The following is a 25985-nucleotide window of genomic DNA, read 5'->3' as shown; positions in this document are numbered from 1 at the left end:
GGGTATTCGACAACAGACAAGTATTTAAATAAAATAAATGGCAACAGCCAGAGGTAGCGTTTAATTTACAGGTTCAACATCATGGTGCTATAGGTTTATGAAAAGAAATAACTTATGTACGCGAACGAAAACAAAAATATCACAAAAGATGCGGTATGAATATTAAAATAAAGTTATTAACTTTCGTAAGTATTGTGGCGGCTCGTACATAAGCACTGCGACACCCCCAAGGAAAAACGAATTTTGTGTGTGTTTATAAATAATAACAATGCTTAAAACGTTATATAAATGCAATACAACAGTTAAAGGTTACAACTTATATTTCGACATTGATTGAATAGTTAATAATTGGAATTGTTCGATCAACGGCTTTAGATAACTAAACAAATGCATTGCGATCTAACGCAGTGTCGGAATTATGACGCTCGGCCAATTGCGGCACTGGACTCGCCAATATTCGTTTGCATTTGTCACTGCACGTAACAAGTGAATCCGACACTGCTCTCTGAGCAGTGTCGCTACAGATAAATTGTATGTTTGTGCACGTTATTTCTGTGAGATACGAAACTTTTATTGGTGTTCGTGGTGAGGATGAAATATTTTTGGTAAATCTTATTTTATTCTGTTAAAATAACATTTATTATAAATACAAGGCTGAATTTATAAAGCTCGTCCTACTCCAGATATTATTAGCCAGGAAGGAATAAGTAAAAATAAAAAATATATATATTACTGTATTTTTAATTGGGAAAAAAGTAATTATTTTTCTTATTTTGTATCTGCAGCATCCCCACTTAAAATTTTCACCGGCCACCACTGAAGGGAACTTTGAACGGTCACAAATAGGGTAGGTACCTAATGTGCCTTCAAACAAAACAGATATGATGTTAAAATTATTTTCCCCCCCAAAAAATATCCCTCTTATACACCTCTTTAAGTCCAGTGCAATTACATTTACATTCAGCTCATTTAACGTTTCTAGCCTTTGATGATGGAAAAAAAAATAAATAAATAAAAATAAAGCTAATTATGAATATGTTTAACATACAATATGTGCATCAAAATAGTTAAAGCTTTACTATTATTATTAAGCTTTTGCAGTTTACGTTTCAGTACAAAATTTACAAAACATCAATTATTTATTGGGTTAACGGAGAGGGAGATAAAACGTGGGTATGTGTCTGGTTTGATGAGAAAATATAATCACAAGGTGCAACCAATATCACGCATTCGGAAATCGTGCTAAGATTGATCGTATTAGAGGTTTTCCTTTCGGAAACGGTTTACTCACCTGAATAATTCCATTTTAGGCATAGCAAGAATCAAACAAGTTAGAAAAATAGTTAACATGATATCGTTTTTTTTTTAAATTATTTATTTAAACAAAACGCATGTAATTCAAATGACAGTGAACTTCACTACATGATCGACTTTAATGAAGAACTGGGGGTCCTACGTTGGTCATCGACATATCTGGACGCTGCCTTTATTTATACGCACTGGCTTGTAGAGCACGGACTTCTGAATTCTTTTCTTGGACTGTGGATGACCATAGTTCGTTCCATGACGACCTTGTTTCCTCGGTCTTGCACTCTTGCTACCTCCTACGTCTGAAAGCCAAGGTTAAGGTATAGTTTTACTTTCTTCTTGTGAGTTAAAAAAAATATGTGGTATTATTCAGTTTTCATGATGATTCTCAGAAAAAAAGGCTTTCTGCGTACAAACGTACCGTGAATGAGTCGTATGAAACTTGTTAAGATTTTGACCGCATGGTTTTTATTAATTTTTTATGAAATGAAATATAATAGAAAGGTCATCATTTCAGAGGGTAGCAGTTGAGGAAATGAACAAAGCAGAAAAAAAAAGTGTTTTCATAAAGAGCAGAATTAACTGGTGCCTGTCAATTCTGATGAACAGAAATGAAAATATCGATGATAAATGCGAGAGGCAGAAACAAAATATCTGTGGGAAAGACAGTGAAGTGAATGGCTGAGAGACAAGCCATTAGTCAATGTAATTGCTCTTTTCTGCAGAACGAAGAAATTTTAGGGAACTATTCCCCCCCCCCCCGAATCTTGGGGAAAGATGGAAGGCGAATTTGTTGAAGTGAGGATCTGTGGATTGAACACAATGACAAAAGCTCAGATATGATCCCATATCGCGTATGGGATCTGATATTCTTTAAACCTCATACTGGTGACTAGTAACGCATGATCGCAAATCAGAGGAAGAGAAAGTGTTCTTAAATGAAAAAGAAACCGGATTAAAGTTAACCAACTCTCCAGCAAGGAATGTTTTGGAAATCATTTACAATAAGAGATGTTCATGGAAGTTTTGTTCATTTGGATAGCCTGTTAGTACGTAAATATAATGACATCACAATAACGCTTTTACAAATAAACTAATAATTAGTAGTCGTAATATGTTTTCTAAAGGTTTACACAATGCCAATTATACGAGTTGTTGGTTGGTTGTACAACATAAAGTACGATACACTTTCAAACTTGCATATTACAATACGATTAAATAATGAACGAAGATCACACGTAATTGCACATGAATGAGTTTAACTTGGGCACATTTGGATACGTCAAAGTTAAATTGCGTATCTAGTCAAGGAGTAAAAACAACGGCTGTGTTAGATTTGTTTACGCGCACATTTCGAGTATCAAGTTTGTTTCACCTATTCCAGTTACCCACTTACTCGTGTCAAAACTGTAAAATGTTGTGTAGAGCATTTCGTCAACGCTTGTAGATTAAACAGTAATTATTTCCACTAGCCAACTGGATTTGTGGTTTGGAACTAATGGCGAAACAACTATGGCAACTGAAATTGCGCGTGTACTTCTGGTCAGTTTGTCTGCTGTTCTAATAAAAGTCCTGATGCAAGTTTCTGCTTGCATCCAATAGTGGAGTTACGCTCTACTGCTCACCGAATATTTGGTTTAGAGGTGACGCTGGAAATTATTTCAAGTCTAAAAAGATGACCTCCTACGGATTAGACTCGATATAATATTCTTCATATAATTCTCTTCAGCAAAATCGAATGGATTAGCCACATCGAGTGTAATCCGTAGAAGGCCATCTTTAGAACTTGTAAATGACAAAAGCTCAGATATGATCCCATATCGCGTATGGGATCTGATATTCTTTAAACCTCATACTGGTGACTAGTAACGCATGATCGCAAATCAGAGGAAGAGAAAGTGTTCTTAAATGAAAAAGAAACCGGATTAAAGTTAACCAACTCTCCAGCAAGGAATGTTTTGGAAATCTTGACGTAGAACTAGGATTTACACATTATTTTCATACACGGTTATATAATGGACGTAATGTAGTTAGGAGTTATCCACAAATGATGCTGTCGTTTATTGAGCTTCTTTTTCACTTTGAACAAATCCATATTACGTCATAAATAAATACATTAAATTATGCTCTTAAAATTTTCGGTTTTTAATAAGAACAAAATCCAGTCAAGTTGGTGTCTTACTACGCTGAAGAATCAAAATCATTTTATTAAAATAACTTCTTTGTGAAGTATTCCACACCGCAAGCCAATGAGAGCGCAACAAATTATGAAACTTATAGATGACCTCCCCTCAAAGCGTGACTTATTAAGAGCCACAGAATTCTAATAAATAAATCCTGCGCGTGTACAAGTGGCTTAAACGAAAGAGTGATTGATAACTGAATATGCATACGTATGAATGCTATTTCTCGAATGGTTGTGTTTTCTTTATTAGGTTTAGGTTATATATTTCGAAGAGGGCGAAATGTGTTGTTGCTTTTGAGGTTCAAACAATTCTCCCACCACCCACTCAACCCGTTTCCAAACTTTCATATCGGCAAAAGGTATGAGTGTCATAAGTGCTGGGAGGAAAAAAAAAAAAAAAAGCAAGCAGTACAGAATATAAGTTTTATTAATCAACCGCTCAGTATCCAGTTTTAAAAACTTCAGTTACACGGATAACACTTTTATGTGACTTTCAAAATATGCGCTTTATAAAGAAAACGATTCCGTTTTAACTGAATTAGCTGCGTGGATTACTGATTAATACAGAGGGTCATGGACGCATAGAAGGAGGTCATGGAATGCCTTCGACGCGCGAGAAATCTCTATCTCATCAGATGCAATCTCTTGAGACTGATCACATAACCAGACATAACGGTAACAGTACTGTAGCAGTCACTGTCCCATTATCGTCAAGCCCCAGTCACCATGTTTGACGAATATTTTTACACTTCTTATATTGCATAGCAGGACTGAAATGTAATCCAAGGACTAAACAAAAATTACCGCCTGTGTTTATTATTTACATGTTACCCGTAAAAAATTAATACGAAGAACTGCTATTCTCGAAAAACTTCGCTTCGTTCTTTGCTGTTCTTAAACAGCTAATCTAACTGTAGTTATATTTCTCATTGTATGTGGGATTGCTGAATCTAGAAGGGGTGGTACTCGACTTATATGCCACGTAGGGAATTTTGGCATACCTTATACATTTAAATCTAAACTTATTATTTCAAATCCAATGGATTACCCTTACTAAACGAAGCATGCACTGATCGATAGAAATAGGCAAAATGAAGCATCTCAGAAATTTAAACACCAGATCTTTAGAAAAATCTGTAGAATGTTAATGGAAATGAGTTTAACTTCTAGTTTGCTGTCCGGTATAACTGGACGCGGAGAAACTAAGACAAGGCTTCGTGATTGACTGAAGGATCAAATTCTGATATTCTCCAACCTAAAATCCCCGGATTCAACGTCAGGTTCAAAAAAAAAAAACCCTCTCCTCGATTTTTTGAGAAAAAATAAAGGTTCGCATATTATGCATTCATTTACCTCAGTGAAGCACAAGGTCGGTCGACGTGTTTCATTCAACGACACACGTCCCCCCCCCCCCCCCAAAAAAAAAAAAACGATTTGTAGTGATGAACAAGAAGAAACCGTTTCTATAGTACTTCCCCTTGAAATGTTGTGTACGCGTAATACATTAGTCAAATTAAGCAAATATGTATTCGTGTTTTTATCAGTCTGTGAGGAAAAATTTCATATATTTTATAAGTGATACAAGCCCATTTTTATTAATAATATTTCCAGCTACGCTGTCAGTGCTAACACTTAATCGCTTTTAAAGAAAAAAGAGCGAACAATGGTGTTCGAATTCGGTATCATAAAAAAAAAAAATTCTCAATAAAACAAAACCCTCAGATTTTTGTGATTCACTACAAGTAGATTTGCTTGATTGATAGTAACCAGGTTTTTACTCGCATGCAATTGTTTATTCATACTAAACGTATTTCCTCTACATGACTAAGAGCATCATCAGGAGGTTACTTAACTTAAATACAAAAAAACGACAAAAAAAAAGCAAACGTTTTCCAGCAGCAGTTAATATCTGTAGTTGAAAAGACTCGAATGATAGATTAATCACGAGTATCATGATTAAACATCATCAATAGACATCTCTACAGGAAGGCGTGAGAGGAAAATGATCAGAAATGGTGCACCGATATCAGTATCTCCTCCTGTTTCGTTTGGATAGGAATTTTAGTTCCTAAACCTCCTTTACTCCCCAATCCCGGGGCTTTCGATCCTCCAAAAACAAACTGAAGTTGACGTAGAAGGGTAGTAGAAAATTTAAAAATAAGAAAACTAACACCTTTTACAATTCAAAAAACCGCAGACTTATGCGATTTTTTTTAAAACAAAAGTGCGAATGATGGGCTCTATGCGTCAATGTTAAGGAAACGGGGGAGGGGTGGAATTGCTACCCCATAATTCAAAGGGGACAGTATGAATTTTTTTTTTTTTTTTACCGTTCCTTAGGAGGAAAAAATAACCCGAAATTTAATCACACCTCATAAATCAGGAGAAGCTGGCTACCTATAATGCTTGCGACTTCTTGCTACCACGTAGTGTACTGGCACTTAAAGATGGTCCAACTCATTATTATTCACACTCTCCTCCTCTTCAAGCACTATATCCAAGAATGTGTAAGTTAGAGCGCGACACAATCGGGTTGTCAGCGACCAAACAACGCTCGGTGAAAGAATCAGACACAAAACTCAAACAAGTGGGTGTCTTAACTCGCTCAGATTTGGCACATTTCTTTTTTCAAAAAAAAGTTTATCAAATCTGTGATTCAATTCCAATGTAATAACAGCTAAACACTACCCACAAATTTTAAAAACAATAAGGCCAATAGCATGCTTTTCAACGCTTAAGGCGCATTCTATTTTAAATCAACAGTAATTTATTTTGTAAATCAGTGTCTAATTGTGTGTGTGGTATATTCTTAATTTGATTTAAGATGAAAATTGCTCGCCTACTACTCCTGGCCCAGATAAACGAGCAGAACCATTAACACACCTGTCAAAACTGGAATGTTACTCTTATCTGCAATACTGATGCTTAAATACCACTGTAACGTGGCTTAAAATTTCGGGTATGATAATTTTATTAAAGCTATACGTTATATTACATGGATCAAATATGCAACGTGCGAAATTTACTATCCATATCAATTTACAATATTTTTATAAATGTGATAGTTTACACATATATATACACACAGGTAAAAATTCATATTCGCTTCCCGGCATTAAAAGGCCGAAGCACATTCCATTCTTCAATTGGGTTCAAAATAGCGCCACCGAAGTTAATGCACCTGTCAGGAATTTATTTGGCGTATGATGATAGAACGGTCGCGAAATCCATCAGGCAGGTACGGCATCATCTTATAAAACCAATATATCGTAATACGTTTAATGTAATTTTGTCTCTAAATGGCACGCGTTTGCCTGTTTCAGGATAATAATAATAAAAAACTTCGTATGAGACTAGCTAACTCACCATTAATTGAAAACGTGAGTTAGCTTTATAAAGTTTCGTAACATCGTTGACTAGATTAGAACCCAGGGCTTTCAAACCAAAGGGCAACGTCGTTAATGGCTGAACTACGGAGGCTCTTCCTGTTAGGAAGGGATGGCAGCCATACTATACACATCCTAGAAGCCAATGTGCGGGAAATAATCAAATACGAAAGATCCACGAGTGCTTTGCCGCTTCGGCTGATCTCATCGTACGAAAGGAGTGATGCAACGTACATTGGTTGCCTACAGAGACGACGAATATATCACTGTCAAAAAATACTTACTTGTCCCTGAGAACTGTTCCACTTTCCATTAAGATAAAATTTTAAGCTGCATGTATTTAGAAATCACAGACGTATTTGCTTGTTACAAAATCTTTCAGAAAAGGCTCATTTTTTACGAAGGCTTTCGAAAAGACAGCGATATGCCATGTGGAAGTAATGTCATCACTGTATCTATTCTTCAGTCTTCCGCTACAGGAAAGAAACGTAAATATCGCCGGAAGTCATTGCTTCTTGTAAATCTATATATATATATATATATATATATATATATATCAACAGTCACGGCAGTGACTAAGCCAAGCAGTGTAGTGAGTCACCGATCACTCGTATTACGAAAATCACTATAGATAAAATTCGACCTGCTGTAACTTTGGCTCTAAGTTGAACAATGTCAGTCTGCCCGTTTATTCGACAGAGGACACAGTCTGTTGAAGATGAAGCGTGAAATTCCATAAAAAAAAATAATAACAGAAGTTTTTCTTCCCCAAGCCATCGTTCAAACAATTTAGACCAAATTTGGAATATTCTTATTCCCTCAATCACACAAGATTCAGTAATTTTCGCACAATTTGTAAACAACTTCACACACACACACACAAAGTACCGAGGAAGCATGAAGTTGGCTGCTGCACTTTTAAAAGCGGTTACTTGTTCCAACTATTGTGAAATTCAAGCAGCGCCGTAACAGTAGCAACAGCTATATTTGAATTAGTCAATCTCCAGTCTTCTCTGTACTTCTTTTTAAACATTTTAACTCACTTTTGAACACACACACACACACACGTGTGTGTAAGTAATTCAAGTTAAGTTACAATATTTGATGAAAAATGCTTAGCGTGCAGTAGCAGTCATAATTACTCAATAAGCAAGCTGAGAGAGTTACTTCCTGAACTAACAGCTATACTGGACTGGTATTAAAAAAAACATCCAAATATTGTCCTGTTGCAGTAACAATTATGACACGCGCGCGTTATCTTTGCACATGCCATCAGCTATTGCCTACACAACCACACTTGAACACGATTAATTCAAGCGTCATATATCAAAATAGAAATGCAAACCGCAAGGTCGAAAATTGAATTTGGGAGCGCCACGGTATTACCATATTTTTGAGGTGCGACTCAAATGAATCGGGAGTCGTGCCTCAACAAATATGCACATTTCAATGATACTTAAAAATTGTCCAACAGAATACATAAATATCTGTTTACAACTTCGTACAGATTTTCAAAAACTGCACTGTTATACGAAGATAATGACTTTTATCCACAAACAAATAAAAACCTTATAACGGAAATTTTTTCCATTTTTAGCATGCTACAATGTGAGCAAAATTAGTGCTTTCCTTCTTTATGGGAAGCACGTCTACCTTTCATGACACTTTTTTTTTTTTTTTTTTTTGACAGTGGTAAACATATGCCAAGTATCTGCACTTTCAACAATTCCTACATCTGTTCATAAATTACATAACAGTTTGTAACAAGAGGAGGAGGATCTAAAAAGTTACATAACAAATATGTTATTCTATTTTCCCATTCATTCATTCATTTTAGTTTCCAGAAATTATGAATGTATAAATTGCATTGCCTCCAGCTAGTAGAACAATACCTTCAGTGCTTTTCTGTTTTGTATTATGAACAAAAATGTGCATTATCAGATGATCATGGCTTTATTCACGTTTATATCCTGCAGTCCCTTATGTGACTGACAACAGAATTTTATACAACCTAGTATACAGTATTCTATGTTAAACCATCATACGTATCCGCTGACAATGGAAGTCTCTTCTACTATACAAGCAGCAACTGTTCCCACCGAAAGTAATCAACATGTTTCAAGTCAGTGGAAGAAATGTTACTTATCCCAGTCGTCAAACAAAAAGTATTTTATTATATGTTAGAGAGAGAAATACCAATGAGAAATAAATGGAACACTTTTTTTTTAAATTCAGCACCCAAAGAAAAGATGTAGACCATACGTTCTTTAAGTATATTTTTATTTTTGTACCAGTTTAAATTTATTGCTCAGAAACAAAGCTTACGACATGAACGATGAGGGGGAAATATATAAAACGTTTGTAATAAAATTTAAGTATTTAGTATAAGACTGCTAAAGTAGAATGTGACATTATAGCCAAAGAAGTTGACTAGTGATGCCAAACAAAGACATATGCATACCTAACAAAAAGGAAAGGAGAAATCGCATGGGACTTTACACACACAAATTGACAAAACAAAAGCTAATGAATAAAACCAATTCTTTGCCCTTGCATTAATTAAAGAATACTTTGTTTAATAAGGCTCCAGGGGTGCTAACAAGTAGAGATTAAGGCCATCACACCTCTTTATAAGTCCTTGATATGGTCCCCATCTGAACTAGTGTGCACAGATATCGTCACCTGGGCTACTTGGAGTAGAAGAGGTGGAAAGGATCCATGGCGATTGACCATTTCGGTCAATGGCAGGTGTATGGGATGCTCCTTATGAGGACAGACTGAAGATTTTGCGGCTATAACAATTGGCTGACATGAGGAAAAGCGACATGATAGAGACGTATGAGCTGCTTAAAAGTTGTTATAGGATTGACAGATGAAAAATTTTCAGTAAATAAGTAGGGGAGGTATCAACCCCGGAAATTAAGAAAGAGTTCAGTTGGCAAGGACCCGACGACTAGATTTTCTGCTTAGAGTGGTGAGCGAGTGGAATGGATGCCATAATCAGTTGTGAGTTCAAAGTAGAGCATGACAAGTATTGTGCAAATAATGGTTAGTATTTGGTTTTCGCAATGTTAGTGATGAATCTACAGAATCCATGGAGATGTCCATGAAATTATTGTGGAATGATTATTAATTTTTATAAAATTAACAATCATTTCACATTCGAAATAATTTCCCTGCTTGCTTCTCGATACATATGTTGTGCATTCTTCTTTCAGATATTTTCTAAGAATCGCACTCACTGTGACGGAGAGTGCTACCAGAAATGGTAATTACTGTCGTAAAAAAAAAGAGTGATGGATGACAGACAGTTTGATCTACTTTCAGTATCCTGTTGTCTTTCTCATCCTTTCAAAATCTAAGCAATTTTCGCAGTTGTTTTTTTAACTAACGAAAAAGCCTGATTCCATATCTTAGCCCCTGGGCCACAATAATAGCAATAAGCAATTTAGTAAATTTCAATTCGAATGAAAACATATCCAGAGTAGTTTTTTTCTCAAATTAACTTATCTCCTCTAGGACATCCATAACAAGTAACTGTAATTAACATGTCTAATCCCCAGAATTCTCTACTGCCAGTAGGGTGCGCAAAGTTTCAAATATAGGTATTAAATATATTAAGCAAAAAAGGGGAGCCACTCACCCATTAGTAATTTTCTTCCAAATTGGCTTATTATGCCTCTAATTTGAGATCAACATGTAACATTTCTCTTTTTGAAGGTAGTAAATGCATGCACCCATCTGTTTCTGCAGATGGCCGCAGAATTATTTGCAATAAATTGACGCACTGTGCAAACTAGTTTCTAATTATATGCTCGCTGACTTCATGCTTTTTCGAAATGAGTACAGTCGATAGGTTATATATTTTTCAGTTTCAGTTGTTCATCTTAGTACTGTCAAGATGAACCAGAACATTCGAGACGAACCATAGAGAAGAAAATTCCTCGATTCATTTATTCGTTAACACACACACACACACACACAAAAATCCTCATTGAAAGACATAATATCGCAACGAATAAAAACTGTCAATACACTCCGTCAATAACTGAATAACGCTAGCAACTGGTATACACGAAACTAGTTTTATACATTCAACTCCGGTTTACATCCATATTTACGATTTGACAATTAGTTGTCGGATGTTAAAAGCCACTTAGCAGATAAATATATCACCAGGGAGGACTGAAACAAAACGACGTTAACAGTGCGATTCGCATTCCACGAGTAGCACGAATGGCGTGCTAAATAAAAACAATTGTTAAAAGCTAAAACGTAAGCCTGAACAAATCGGCCTTGCTGCCAGCCATCAAAAGGAGGACAATGAACGATGTGAAAGAAGCCACTTGATAGCAAGAAGGCCTACTTCAGTTAAAACCGATGTCAGATAAGGATAGACAAACTATTTTTGTACGATGAGAGGAACGATAACACCAAAGCCGAGTTTTCATTTTTATAAGCGTCCTCCAGATGAAAATCAATTCAAATACCTTTAGCAATTTTGTTATTAAAGGCGAAAACGCTGAACTGTGGGACAGGAAAAAACTGTTACTTTCCAGCAAAGTATGCTGAATTTTAAGCATCGCTAATCAGGCGCCTCTCGCACTCGCGAGAGGGGAATGAGAACAAGAGGGTATTCATATTTTGTCAAACTTCATTTCTAATATTGCAAAAGTGAAGCGCTTTTAAGACAAAGGTACTTAGGGTTTGGAATATATACATGTGTGGAAAAAGAAAGGAAAGGAGAGATGTAGTGGCATAAAGAAAAAGTAAAAGGGCATTTACTTTCTCTGTCCTTTCGTTTTTTTTTTTTTTTTTAATAGAAACATGTAATTACGATGGGAAATGGGCGCGCTTTTTTGCATCCCTTATTATGCCCAATTAAATGTGATGAAAATAGCAGAGTACAGATGCTAGGGTAATTATAAATTATCTTAATATTTTCTCGAAACATCTAAACAAGACAGCCTGAACTCCAAATGAGATTTTTGCTTTTATTTTTAGGACCTCTACTAATAAACACAAAGATATAATTATATTTGCAAACTTCAGTGGTAATTTTCCTATTATCTATAAAGGTATTAAATGAATAAGTAACAATTCCTTCTGTTCCTTCCCTTTTTTTCAATTCGAGAGCGGCAGAAAGTTTTACAGTGGTGTGCTGGAGCCAGCCGATTGTTCAATTTTCAAGAATTTTGCGATCCCGTTGTTAAACCGACAATGGCTATAAACTGTAGAGCGGCACTTCGATCCACAACGGCCATATACAAGTCCAGATTCAGCATATGGTGAAAGGGAAAATACGTGGGGGGGGGATTATTCAGCACTCTCTGTACTTCCTTTCTAGGTATCATCGCAATAATCCCTACACAGGTTGAGGATTCTTACAGAGAGTTGGTTTTGTAAAAAGACGTTAAAATGTACAAAAAATAAGACCACGGGACAGAATTTCAAAATGAAAATATACCAAAGAACATCACTGTGCATCGTAGAAACAATAAAAGAACTACGCAACAGAAATAAAATGAAAACTGAAAGATATCGCATTTAAGGCACCAAAAGAAGCGCTGAGAGAAAAAATAATTACCACAAAAACTGTGCCACAGACTGGTGGGGGGGGGGGGTCAAATCCCGTTGAGAGACTATTCTGATCTTTTAATGTGATCCCCCCTTATCAGAAGGGCCACCACAGCTCAATCGATATCGACGATACTCTTCGGTCGACAAGACTTGAGTTCGAATCCTGTCTAGGATGCGAAGAATCCTGTCGCCCAAACAACTGAAGGTGAGTAGCCGATCTCATGCGTGGGTGGAAGGATTTTTTTCCTCCCGCAAAATAAGCCAGAATAGCACTGAACTTAGATGTAATCCGAAACAACTCGCTTATCAGAGGCTCGAAAAAACAATGTACATTTGGTCTGTAGAGTAGAGTTGCCGGATCATCTAACCCTTAGCTCGCCTACGGAAGCAAATGTGAGATAGACTTACAGCTGTGGGCGGAATTAAAAGTTAAATAAAACAAGATGGGCATCATGATATATAAAAAAGGCAAAACTGCATTCAATGTATGTGTACAAGATAAACAGATCAGTACACGAGGAATATAAACTTGGCAAAGTGGTTGTGGGTTCGAATCCTAGCGTGGATATAGATGTTCTGTGAACGTCTTGAGGTGGGAGACGAATTTCGCTGCCAAATTTAACCGCCCTACTTATAGGATTTGAGTGGCTGGAAAAATTTCCATGTTTACTCTCCAGGGTAGAGTTTGCGGATTACCCCATCCTTAGTATATATACCCTCATGGTACGAACACTAATACACTATAAGCTAGCATACTTTGGTGGGTGTTAGCGAATAGTACATAAAAAGAATCACCCAAAAGAATTAGAACACGAATTTGTGAGAATTGATTTCTATTGCTTTCTGTAGAAGAATCCAGAGATGGGGAGTAAAGTTTTGAACTTGACAAGAAAAGAATAAAGATTCTATAAAAAAATAATAGCATAGCAGATAAAGATAATGCTGAATAGTTTTAATTAATTTTAAGTAGAAACTCCACTGATATAAATGAGCAAAACAACAAGAAATTTTGATATTTCAAATAAAGTATTTAAAGAAAAAGAAATACCAAACTGCTTCCCAAGAAGTTAACAGAATATTAAAATGGCGGTAATTTAAAAAAAAAAAAAAAAAAACAGACAAATTTAGAAAACTACAGACGTATAAATTTACTTTGTACAACATCAAAATAATTTAAAAACTCGGACCAGCAACAAAGGTCACGGGAAAAATTGATCGACAACAGATGCAATAATTATATTAAGGCGTATAAAACAGATCACTGGAATACAAACTCATTTATATGTGCATTATAGATCTAATTCAATTGTTTCATAAAATACAGTTATAAGTATATAAAAAGAAATGTATATACTAGAACTAAATAACATAACTAAGTTCCCGAATTAGTCGATCTCTGTAAAAAAAAAAAAATGCAATGTTTTCATTTGCAATTTGTATCAGATGAAAACAAGCCACATTTTTTTATTTAAAAAAAGATGACTTGCAAAGAAATGCATTTAGCAATGTAGAAAAGTAAAATATTAGGATATTAAGAGGAAAATGCAATAAGATGCTAAAAATCTCCCGCCCACACACAGCTTTTGATTTCAAAATGCAGAAGTTTACAAAGCAACTTATAAGACATGGAGTAGCATTTATCAAGCAAGAAACCTCTGCAATTCTGGACAGTTTTAAATATTTTTTAATATTTAGTATTTAACTATGAGAACGCCCTCAATGTTTAATTGGATATACGCACTGTCTAGATTCTGCCTGAAGATGTTACGAGAATGTTTAACACGCCATCATTTTTACACTTAGAAATTACGCCCATTCAACAAGTGAATGAGGGAAGATTTTTTTAAAGGGGTACGTAACCTAAGCAATATAAGGATATACTGTATGTCACTATGCCGGATCTGACTGCAACAGAGTTGTTGACTAGACATAACACATGGGCAGAGGAGGAAATGTGGAATGCTAAGTAGCACGGACACCATATGGTGTATACATTCATTCACGTGCAGATGTTTTGAAAGCTAAATGTTTAAAATATACTGAAAATGGCAGGCATTTCGAAACAATTAAGGAGGAAAATTATACAAAGATAAAGGAAAATACAAAGTGTGTGTGTTTGTATGTAAATCAAGAATGAAAAACATTCTGATCACACCAATTTACAGGAATACACTGATCATTTCATACCATCACAAGGGGGGGGGGGGAATAAGAACAAATCACATATTGGTTACAATAACAATTAGCTACCTCTCTACATAACAATATTTTATATTTTCATGCAATACGATGAAGAATCAAAATGCCTTTCCTAACTTTTTTATGAACTGGTCACACTACTTAAAAAAAAAAGCTACAAGTTACTACTATTTTTAACTTCATATTAGTATGGTAACGTAGATGCATAAAAAGTGACAGAGAGCTGCAAGTTATTTAATCTATTTTTGAATAACAAAAATGTTTTTGTATTTCTGGTATACTGTTTAACTGCATTATTACTACGCATGCTTTTCCAGGAAATGTTTATAACTTTACTGATTGAACTTGACCATTTACAGAGCTTCTTTAGCAAAAGAAGTTTTCAAACATTAACAACGCTAAAACTAATAATTCTATCCTCTGCTAAATTTAATTGAAATGCATTAATTTCGCGGATTTTCTTATCTCCTCTATTTCCTTTAAAGTACAAGTTACTCGAGAAGATTATTGCTAAGATAATAGCTTTTACGAGAACAGAAGGGAATCAAAATAGCAGAGAATTGCTCCATGCGCACAGACGAATGTAGATTTGTTTTCAATGTACGACATATTTCAATCAAAACTGGAAAGTCCTCTATCGAGTCCACGTTAATTCTAAGCTTCTATTGCAACATTTAGTCCAATACAGCACATATGCGGTTTGGCATAGATTCCACAACATGTTGGATGGCATATACGTCTATGACATAGGTTAAAGCCAGTTAAAGGACTGTCTGGTGAACACCAAACAGTCCTTTAACTGGCTCAGATTTCACAGAAGAGAACTTTGCTCCCTCTCTGATCTGTTTTTCAAACATGCCCCATACATTTTCAATGTGGTTCAAATCAAGGCTTTGTGATGACCAGGGAAGATGGTGGAGGTCACGGTCATGCTCGGTAAACCACTGCTGAACAGTTTTTGTGCAATGAATAGTGGCATTGTCGTGCATGAAACAACACAACTGAGCTGTTTCTACACCTCAAGCTGGATTCGTTGCTTCATGAGGCTCCCGCCAAACACTGCCTACCACTGGTGGTACAGAACAAGGCGTACCGTGGCTCATCGGACTACATGACATTTTTCCAGTCTTCCTGACATCACTGTAGGCAAATTTTCTGGTTCTTCCCAGAAATCAGTGGTTTGCGTATAGGCATGCGAGTGCCAATACCGATCCTCTTTAATTCTCTGTGCAAGAGTTCAGTGAGATATGAGTCGGGAACAACCTTCATTGAAAGCTTCGGTCAAGTGCTGCACATAGTAGTTCCGATTGTCCACGCAAGCTTTCTCAGATGACGACGATCTCGTTCCTTCCTGACGTACTGTGTTAGGACCACGGTTACGCCTCTTAGCCAAGTAATATGGGCTATTTTTCCACTGATTAAACACAAAGGATATCTTACTTTGGAGAAACCAGACAGGCATCCACAATAAGCTCTTTATTGAACTCCGAAAGATCCTTGTTTTTTTTCCCACTGTGATCAACACTATTGACGATTACTGACCAGTAGCATTCTTAATTAGTTGCCTGAAACACGTGTTGACGCACGTGACGAAACATTTTGCATATACGCTGCGTAAATGACGTTTACGTATATCTGCATTAAGTTTTCTAATTCAGTGGCCGGTATGTTTATGTTATAGTTATGAACAGCTATAATTTTTGGGGGAGTACGCTATGCATGTTTTTTTTGTTTGCTTGTTTTGTACGTAGCTGCAATATTTAATACTTAGTGGGACTAATTTCTTAACAATTATAACAGGTGAGTGATCCATAAACTCGAGTTGTTTCTCATTTAACTCTTCTTTTATTAGCTAAACATTTCATACAGATGTTGGACAAAAAAAAGTTACTTGAAATATCTAAACAAAGGGATTTAATATATTCAAATGTTGCTAGTTTCAAAGAACGAAAACGAAATGTAAATAAAATGTGGCATATATATATATATATATGTGTGTGTGTGTGTGTGTGTGCGCGCGCGCATGTGTGTTTATACCGAAAACTCTGCTATTATCATAAAATGAAGACTAATTCGCAAAAAAAATTCTCTCAACTGAAGGATGGATACTTAAGCAGAAGTATACAAGAAGCCCATGACACTGTAAAGGATAGGAGATAAGCAATCTACAGTGGCTGCACCCTCGCAAATTCTATTCGCATAAATTTTTAGGGATCGAAGTAGAATAGCCAATTCGAACGGAGTTCAAGTGTGAACAGCAAACAGTCCAATCGACTACAAAAAAATCTCGACTGGGTTTAATGAGGCTTAGCCCTCAGAGGAGGAAGAGTTCAAATTGCAATTAGAATTCCACTACTCTACTTATCCTTTAGTGACAGAAAGTTCTCACGTAAGTGACATTTTGTCATCTAATTAACATGTCACTTTAAAAGCGGTGGCAAAGAGCCCAAGTTCTTCGCTGACATAGCACAGCTCAAAGCTTTTCCTTCACCAGAAAATCAAGTGAAGTGTTTTTCTACTTCCTGTTTTTGTTGAAGTACACGAAAAAAGTTTCTAAAACTCGATAAAATGAAAATAAATCATCAGTGAAATTTATAGTGTAATATAAAAGTTACATTAACTAGTGAAATGCTTTAAGACGCTTTGATATAACTAGGATGAAATTTTTCTTTGAAAAAAAAAAATTTTTTTTCCAACTTACAGCATTATTTTATTCAATTAAATTACCGATGACGTAATTACACCACACTATTAATTTCACTTCGGGATTAAATAAATACATAACTATAAGAATCGAAGTGCTTATACACATCATGGGAGATTTTACTGACTAGAAAATCTCGATGTGAATACAGTGTAGACATTTTGTGAACTATAAAGGAGGTGAGCGATTTGCTCGGAAGTCATTTTGATACTGATAGCGAGCAGGAGATCAGTATTTTCATGAGGAATTAGTCAATTACATTTTGTGGAAAATGCCTATACGTGTTACTGTGCAGCAATTAAGCATTCCAATACACAGTCGGGCAGCATATTGAACAAATGGAAGTCCAATTCTGCACTGCACTGTACCTATTTATTAAAGGCCTGAAGCGGGTTACAAAGTACCATGCTTGATCTAGAGAAAAGGGCAACAGGATTATCTCACCTTCTTCCGCTACGGTAAACAGTAGCATTACGACCTTTTCTTGGATGAGCTACACATAAGAAACTGAACTGTGTAAATGTGTTGATAATATACAGTACACATAGTACTTTCCCACATAAAATTATGAAATCAAGGGACTGACGAACAACTTCTCATGTCTAAACTGTATCAGCAATTACATACCAGATGACAAATGCATTGTAATCACAATTTTCATGTGCCAAATTTCATCGCTCAGGGTGAGACCACCACTCTCTGGAACGGATTGAAAAAGCCCTCTGCTTGATCTGCAGAGAGCAAATTCCTTCAGCTTAACCATGCTACTGATGTATTACCATCTTTCATGGAAAAATTATAATAGTTTAACAGTTTATTCGCATCACGTATACATATTATACTATTCAACTTGTATAATTATGACAATATTTCACAATACAATTCAATGCACAGTACAATGTTACAAAATAAAATTCAAGTATTACTATCATATTCTGTTGGTGCTAACACTAATTTGGCTATTATTTTATTATGGTTAATCAAAAGTTCTCATATATGCAATCAGAATATAATATATTTCGAATGGTTTCATAGTTATGATAAGTAACTGGTTTAGAGTAATGTAAGTTAGTTAATGCAAATATGTGTAACCAAGGGGCGTAGCCATACTGGTTACTAGAAAAGTAATTTGCTCAAAACAGACACTGAGAGTCCGGGGACCGCATCTAAGAGGGCTCCCTCATCAGTTATAATAATGTACATGTTGATATTTTAATTCCTAATTGAATGAACCAATTTGTAAATCAATACCTTAATTGGTTACGATATATGAGTTATAATGATCTCTTATACAATATGTTTAAAGTAATTGTAAACATTGTTTAATCCCATAAGGTAGTTTTTCAATCTTTTTCTGAATACATATTCTGAAGTTATAGATTTAATTTCATTCCGAAGTTTATTATAGCTACTCGTCGCAATGTACTCGAAAGATTTATGAAAAATTTCTTTGTTAGCCTTAGGTACTTCCAGCGTGTTTCGACCGCAGCGCAATCTATAGTCTACATTATATACTAAGAAACTTTCAGTGTTTCTTTTTATATAACAGACAACCAAATTCATAAATAAAACACACACAAATTTTAGAAAAGGACAATCACTCTTTCACTATCTCTTCTAATATTGCAGTTCTTAATTGCATAGTATTAGTATGCGAAAAAAAATTATCTTAATCACAATATTAACTTACCACTAGCAGGATTTTTTTAAATTTATTTAAGTCAGTTAGCGATCTAATCAGTGGCGGCTCGTGGCTTGAAATCGTGGGGACTGCAACTTTCGAAATATACATACACACTCTATACGTGTTTGGATAAAATATCAAAATTATGGTAAAAATTAAAAAATATATATTGTTTATTATCGATAAAATTATACAGTTTAGTATGATTTAAAATTACTTTAACAAATATTGTCTTTAATTGTAATGTCCAAATATTTAAAGAGACGGAGTAAACACGATAAGCACTACGAATACTCTACTACTGGCGCCAACTGCATATAAACAACAGTGAACTGCGCGACGGACAGTGCCGCATTACGCTAATAGCTCGCATCTCACTACGACGTGCACATGCTTACACCTAGGCGAGTAGCAATATGACACTGTGGAAAACACAGTGTCGCTAGCGTCCTCCTAAGTGCTACAAGATGGATTTTCATTATTTCTTTTTTTACAAAATAAGAGAATTGTATAGGATTGTTGATAAAATTAAATATTACAAATATAAATAAATTAATAAATATATTTATATAGCGAGAAAAATTAGGGGTTCCGCAGTGCCTATGCACGAACCGCCCCGAGATCTAATTAATCATAAGCGTAGCGTATTGGTTTATGAATTTTAGCCATTCATATACATAAATTCAAAGAAATCCAGTGAATTCACTGGAGCCAATTACTTCAGTTAATAATAGTAAACTATGTAGCTGAAACCTTGTGTTTTCATAAAGGCCGTTAACCAGTCCTTTACATTCAATTTCATCGAAATCCGTCAATTGGTTTAGGCTTTGTTATTAGGTCGCAATGAAACAGACAATCCTCACTGAGCTTTCTGGAGCGGGTTGCAACCATGGGCGCCATTTATTATTGTTCCATTGTCCCTGTCATCCGTCTATATGCATAAATCATGAAGTAATTTCAGTTTTGGCTTAAACTTTTAGTATGCCGAACTGATCTAAAATCATAGCTAGTGTTATATATACCAAAACACAATTAGCCTCTCCAAACCCCTCTATAAAATTGAAAATTCCATCTATTGGGTGTCGTATATGACCTCTTCAAAATTCTAGCGTCTACAATCCACAAATTCTCAATCTGTCTCCATATTTCAATGTGTGCAATTTTTGATTTTGACGATATCATTGTGCAGTGAGAACCACACTAATATCGAGTTTTGCAGCAAGTTACAAATAGACTGCACAAACCAACAACTTGCAGAATAGTTTGTACTTGAATAATCTACGAGGGCAGTTCTGAAAGTGATGGCTAGGCGCGTACAACGCTGGGGCTGTGAGTGGCCTTGAAACGTGTCTAATCCTTCGCTACAGCTTGGCAATACAGTGGTGTAAGTTGCATTTCTCGTGTTATCGCGTACGCAATAAGCGAGTCATTTACAAGGTTGTCGAAGCGTGTAAAACAGTATGCAGTAATCGAATTTTTGAAGCACAAAAACTGAGTACTATTGAAAATCACTGTCGAATACGATGTTTGGTAAAGCAACTGGGGTATAAATACTAAGAGTCCTAACTCACCCATCCACTAAGTCACGAACAAGATCGGGCGTAAAAACTATGGAAATACAATGAGAACGCTGAAACAACAAATAAATCATATTCACACGGAGGAATAGCCATAGATAGTATTTGGAACATGCAAACGCAAGACCGCACACGAACGCGTTCGCTTCAATGATTATCGAAGAGATAGGATCTGAAGTTGTGAGACATCCTTCTTTTTTTCTTTTGTTGTTTAAATTGAGGACGCATCTCAAAGGGATCCATTCTGAAAATGACAACCAGATCAAAGCAGAAGTTAAAAAATGGTTCAGAAAACAACTTGTTGGACGGTTTTGAGAAACGTCAGGCGGCGGTGAAAATGTTATTTAAAATATGATGAGGAACTGTGTGCGAAAAAATAAAGTACACTTCCAACTATCTCTTTCTACATTTCCATGTCGGTTAGGGAGGCCTTACTTTCTGAACCTCCTTTACACTACACATCTGACTTTGCTACTCTGCAAAAATGTTTTTTTTTTAGAGTGTGTGTGTGGGGGGGGGGGGATTTTTCATAAACACCGTGCATAACATTTCTGTTAAATTCTTTAACTTTTTTTTGCTATCCTTTTCACTGCAAACGGTCAGAGAAATAAAATGTAAATGAAGTATTTAGAGAAGCCTTTGAATACATAATACTGCATAACTGAAAAGTATACACAAAATTATACACAGAGACCTCCAGGGAGGGGGGGGGGGGGCTGCTACATATCGTAACGCAAGCTGTCATACCTTTTCTCGAATTCACTCACCATCTCCAAAGGCAAGCCATTCCAAACACGCACCGTTCTATCAGACAGAGAAAAATTTAGCTCTCACCTTTTGACTGCATTTAGTCTCAACTTCCCAAACCCTCTATAAAATTAAAAATTCCATCTACTGGTGTCGTATATGACATCTTCAGAACTATTAACGTCTCCATCATATCAATCCTCTTTCTCTTATTTGGTAGCGTCTGCAATCCACAAATTCTCAATCTGTCCTCATGATATATAGTCCCGGTATCACCTTTAACACTTTCCTTTTATCCTCTCACTGTGTCTGCATCACCTGGACAAAATGATATACAAAATCTTGTTTTACAAAGACGACGTCCAAACAGAAAACAGCACTTATGCTGGCAAATCCTAGGGCCGTTCCTACCTCTTATACGGAACGGATATTCAAAATTCTCATTTAAATAATTAACTAAATTTATTTTTTATTACATAATGGGATGTTAACTCACGTACTGTTATCAGTATAACTGATATCCTCACGCTGTTTTTCTATCGATCCCTTTTGTCCGTCCTAGGACGGGTTGAGTCCACCTCCTAATGAGGGGTTACTGGCGTATTAATGCAGCCGGTTCGTCACTCCTCTGCTGCATCCCCTAATTCATAACTGTAATTCTGTGTGTTCACGGGGCCGGTTTGCCTGCTTGCAGGATGAAAAACCCTGCTATTCACGCCCAAGACCGACTAACTTGGCTACGGCTGAGGAAGATCCTTGAGCTCCTCACGTCGTCGACGGGAATCGAACCTAGGACACTTCTTCTCCAAGCATATGGTTGTGAAGAGCATAGCCACTAGGCTAACCGCTCGGATCACGCTGTTTTTACTTGAGGAAAAATCATAAAAACATATTGCAGACTTGTAATAACCACAAATCTCCTCTCCACCTTTTTTTTTTTTTTTTGAGTAGCGTTTTCTACACAAGTGATGAGGTAGTAAAATGCACTTTTACTAAAGATATATTTTCGTAAATAAGACCGTGAATTCGGCTAGACAGTTTATTGTATGGCATTACTCAATAAGTACGGAGCACAACTCTCGTAAGTTGTCTCTTGTCATCTCTTCAATTATCTGAAGCTTTGCTCGTCACTTTAATCTTGCCAAATAATCCATCTCTGTTCTTGTTAAGCAATCAGCTTCGTCTTAGTCGGTGTGCTAACATCACTTGGCCTTCTCTTTTCATTTAATCATTTTTGGCAATCATAAAAAAAAAAAACTAAATGAGCATGGAAATCTTTTTTTTTTTATTTTTTTATTTCCGAGTCGAAAGTTCTGAGTAGCAATGCAAGTCGGAGTTCGCTATTTAAATACGCCATTTCCTTTATTCCGTACCTGAAGTGCATCCATACTGAAGCCAATACTGTAAGAGATATGGAAAGAAATCTTCACAACTAACACCCACTGTTGGCTCCAGTAACACATCAAATAATAAGAATGAGACATGCATTTTTCTTTCGAACAAGGTTTTTTTTTTTTTTTTTTTTCCCGCAGGATGAATTCTCCCTCTTCATTGAACCTAAATTCAATCGCATGTTTTTTTTTTTTTTTCCATTTCTGTAAGCTGATAAGAGATGTTGCAAATATTATTCGGGCAACCTTACATTTCCTTCTGGAGAATTCTTAATTTAGTTGATGAAGAGTTCTCTCCAATAAGAATCGGCAAAAATTAGTAACCAAAAAAAAAAAAAAAAAATTAAACTGTACTAAGAACAGTTAATCATGATGATTTTCAAATTCAGTAAATTCAAGATTGACCAAAGTGATCAGCAATGATAGCACCATTATATTCCAAGTAAGTTAGAAGAAAAGTTTAAAATACATCTTATACTTTGTTTTTACGGTGAAGAATCATCCGAAATGCAAATCAATGAACGAATGATGACGCATTTAGACTTCCAATCCGAAAACAGCGAGGTGGCCATACAACTAAGATTAACATGCATCTAATAAACACAGAAAAAAAAATTCACGATGATTTAACCCTTCACCCTCCAGTCGTACCTGACTCTTGGTAACTTTGTAGACAAGTGTTTCTGGTGAGATTTTTACAGGGTAGTTAATCATTGCCCCCACCACCAATTTTATCCGGGCTTGGGACCGGCATATAGCCGGATCGTAACTATTGATGGCTGTAAATCCGCGTGTTCATGGAGTTTGCCTGTACTGAGACACAAAAAACCCTCTACTTCCGTATGAGGCCGGTTAACTCACCAGATAAAGGTTCCTAACGCCATGAAAGGGAATCAAATCTAGGTCTTTCTGATTAAAGGGCTCCGTCTGTACCGACCGAGCTACGGTGGCTCTGAAAAACATTAAAGATCTACAAAGTTACATTATAGCGTTATTCGTTAGCATAACCATATATGGAAATATAAAGAGCACCACAAAAGCTGGTAAGAATAAATACATTAGATAATGACATGATAAAATATTAAACCGGTTTAACTTATGTAAACACCTGAATAGGTGTAATCTGTAATAAAATTCCTAACCCGTTTCTCCAACAGTACATTGCAAACTTTGTCCCAAAATGTCGATGCTACTGAGAATACAGTCTAAAGAAAGGTCTTTCCTCACATAATAAATCTGAGATTAACCGTCTCATTATCAGATGGTAGTTCTCTTACCACCTGTCGTGCGAATGAAATCATACACATAAAGGAATTACCTTCAATACCGATTTTATTAAATGACAAACTGTAATTGCGTACAGGCCAATAATATCTGAAAATCCGAACTTATTACCACGAATATCAAAATTCGTCTCGACGAAACTATCAGATAAGCCATATTTGTCTCATATATAGACATATGAACTAGTATAACAACAGATCATTTTATTTTGTTATGTGTGCTTTTATTTAATTTAATACTAAAGATGCCTATGAAACAGGGCGAAAATTTTATGTTGTTACAAATAATTTGTAAGGTACCCATATTATTATTATCCATACTTTTGCTGTTTATGAATCAACAAATGAAAATAGAGATAAACCAAGAAAGTAGCTTTCTTGGTCAACTGTTTTGACAATATACGCGGAAGTTCTTTTTTGGAGAAGAAACTCGTACATCAACAAAAACTCACTATTTGGCACACATCAGAAGGATCTGGTAATTTGATATTTCTATATATATATTTTCCCTATACCTGTAAGCAAAGAATAAACAGATGAGAATATTAGTAAACTATCGTGTCATCTCCAACTGAGATCCATAATGTGCAGCAGAAAGATAAGATGCTGAGGTTCTAATCTCTTCCATCTTGCAGTTAGTATCCATGTTCGTAGGATATATATGTTCATGGGGGGGGGGGCAGTCTGCCTGTTTTGAGGGACGAAAAACCCCTCCACCTCCGTATAAGATCGGCTAACTCACCATTTGACTGATAAATGTTCCTCTTTCTTCTCGTCATACAAGAGATTCGAACCCAGGTCTTTCAACCAAAGGGCTAGTCTATACCAACTGAGCTACAAAGACTCATTAAAATATAACTTCCAAAAAGTATTACTCTAGAAAACAGATTTTATAATATTTTAAAGTTAGATTATTTCTATTTTCTTAATGTTAACGATATACAACCATTTTCGGATATGCTTTATTTTAAAAATGAAAGCAGAAATTAAATCAATTTTACAGGGGAAAGGATAGCAAAATGTTTTATTTTCCATAGGCAGCAAGCATGCTACAGTTGGCATTTCAGTCCTGTAAAGAGAAAAGGGAATCCCTGGCTGAAATAGTTTTCTTTGCCCCATTAGTCAGTCTAATTTTTCTAGTGTAACGACAGTTATTTTAGATCCTTTTCCTCCTCTTTCAATAACACCCCACTTGTAAGAGCAAGATTTTCCAAGGTGTCACTTTCGTTTAAATGTCATTCTCCTCTTACCAGTGCTATCTCGGTCCTGTCTCTCCGAAAAAATATTTTCTCGGACAATTTGGAAGGAAGGGACACAACGCATAAGGATGAGAGATATTTCTAGTAATAAATGGCTGAGCAGGCACGCTTTCAACATTAGAATGTTTTTTTTTTTTTTAATTCATTTCCTTGTTATTTTTTATTGGATGCTACTCAGCTGGCAGAGTAAATCAAGTGTCTTTAATGTACAACTGGAGTGCTGTCATTAGTTAATGCCAACATTTTGTCACGGTATGACGAAACAAAACCGAGTCGTACGGGTGGTAAATAGACTACTTATTTATAGCTATATCCATATTTTTATTTTTATTTCTCCTCTCTCTCTCCATGTGGAATTTAAAAATGGATGTCAAGCTTTTAAACTGACTTTTTCCAGTGATGCAAGTAAGAGCTCTTGATAAAACGATGGCGATACTGCATCATACTTTTAAAATTTAAGAGGTATTTTAAACGACATTATAAACTATCTTCTCGTGCACGCAGCTGGTATAAAAAGGCGAAGTAAATTTAAACACACGCATCGTGAGTTTTTCGTGTTGATGAGGACATTGTCCAACGGAACCTTCTCTTATTTGAATGTGAAGCAAGATGTGTTATCGACAAAAGCTGATTTATTAGTAATCACAGTTGAGTTTCGCGAGATCAAAAGGGCCCCAAATTC

General features: G+C 35.8%; 1 protein-coding gene across 1 annotated transcript in view; it reads right to left on the bottom strand.

Moving 5' to 3' along the window:
- Positions 1-1354: 1354 nt before the first annotated feature.
- pit (probable ATP-dependent RNA helicase pitchoune) overlaps positions 1355-25985 on the bottom strand; it is a 316420-nt gene continuing 291789 nt past the window's right edge. Inside the window, exon 13 of the mRNA XM_090396954.1 lies at positions 1355-1610. Coding sequence (XP_090253080.1) covers positions 1462-1610 — 149 coding nt within the window. The 3' untranslated portion in view covers positions 1355-1461. The remainder of the gene's footprint in view (positions 1611-25985) is intronic.

The sequence above is a fragment of the Typopeltis vanoorti genome, chromosome 8, assembly GCF_054136105.1.
Source record: "Typopeltis vanoorti isolate ZY-2024b chromosome 8, IOZ_Tvanoo_1.0, whole genome shotgun sequence".
In the NCBI taxonomy this organism is placed as follows: Eukaryota; Metazoa; Arthropoda; class Arachnida; order Uropygi; family Thelyphonidae; genus Typopeltis; species Typopeltis vanoorti.
The sequence above is the reverse complement of the archived record's forward strand: the minus strand, read 5'-3'. Positions and strand labels throughout refer to the sequence as shown.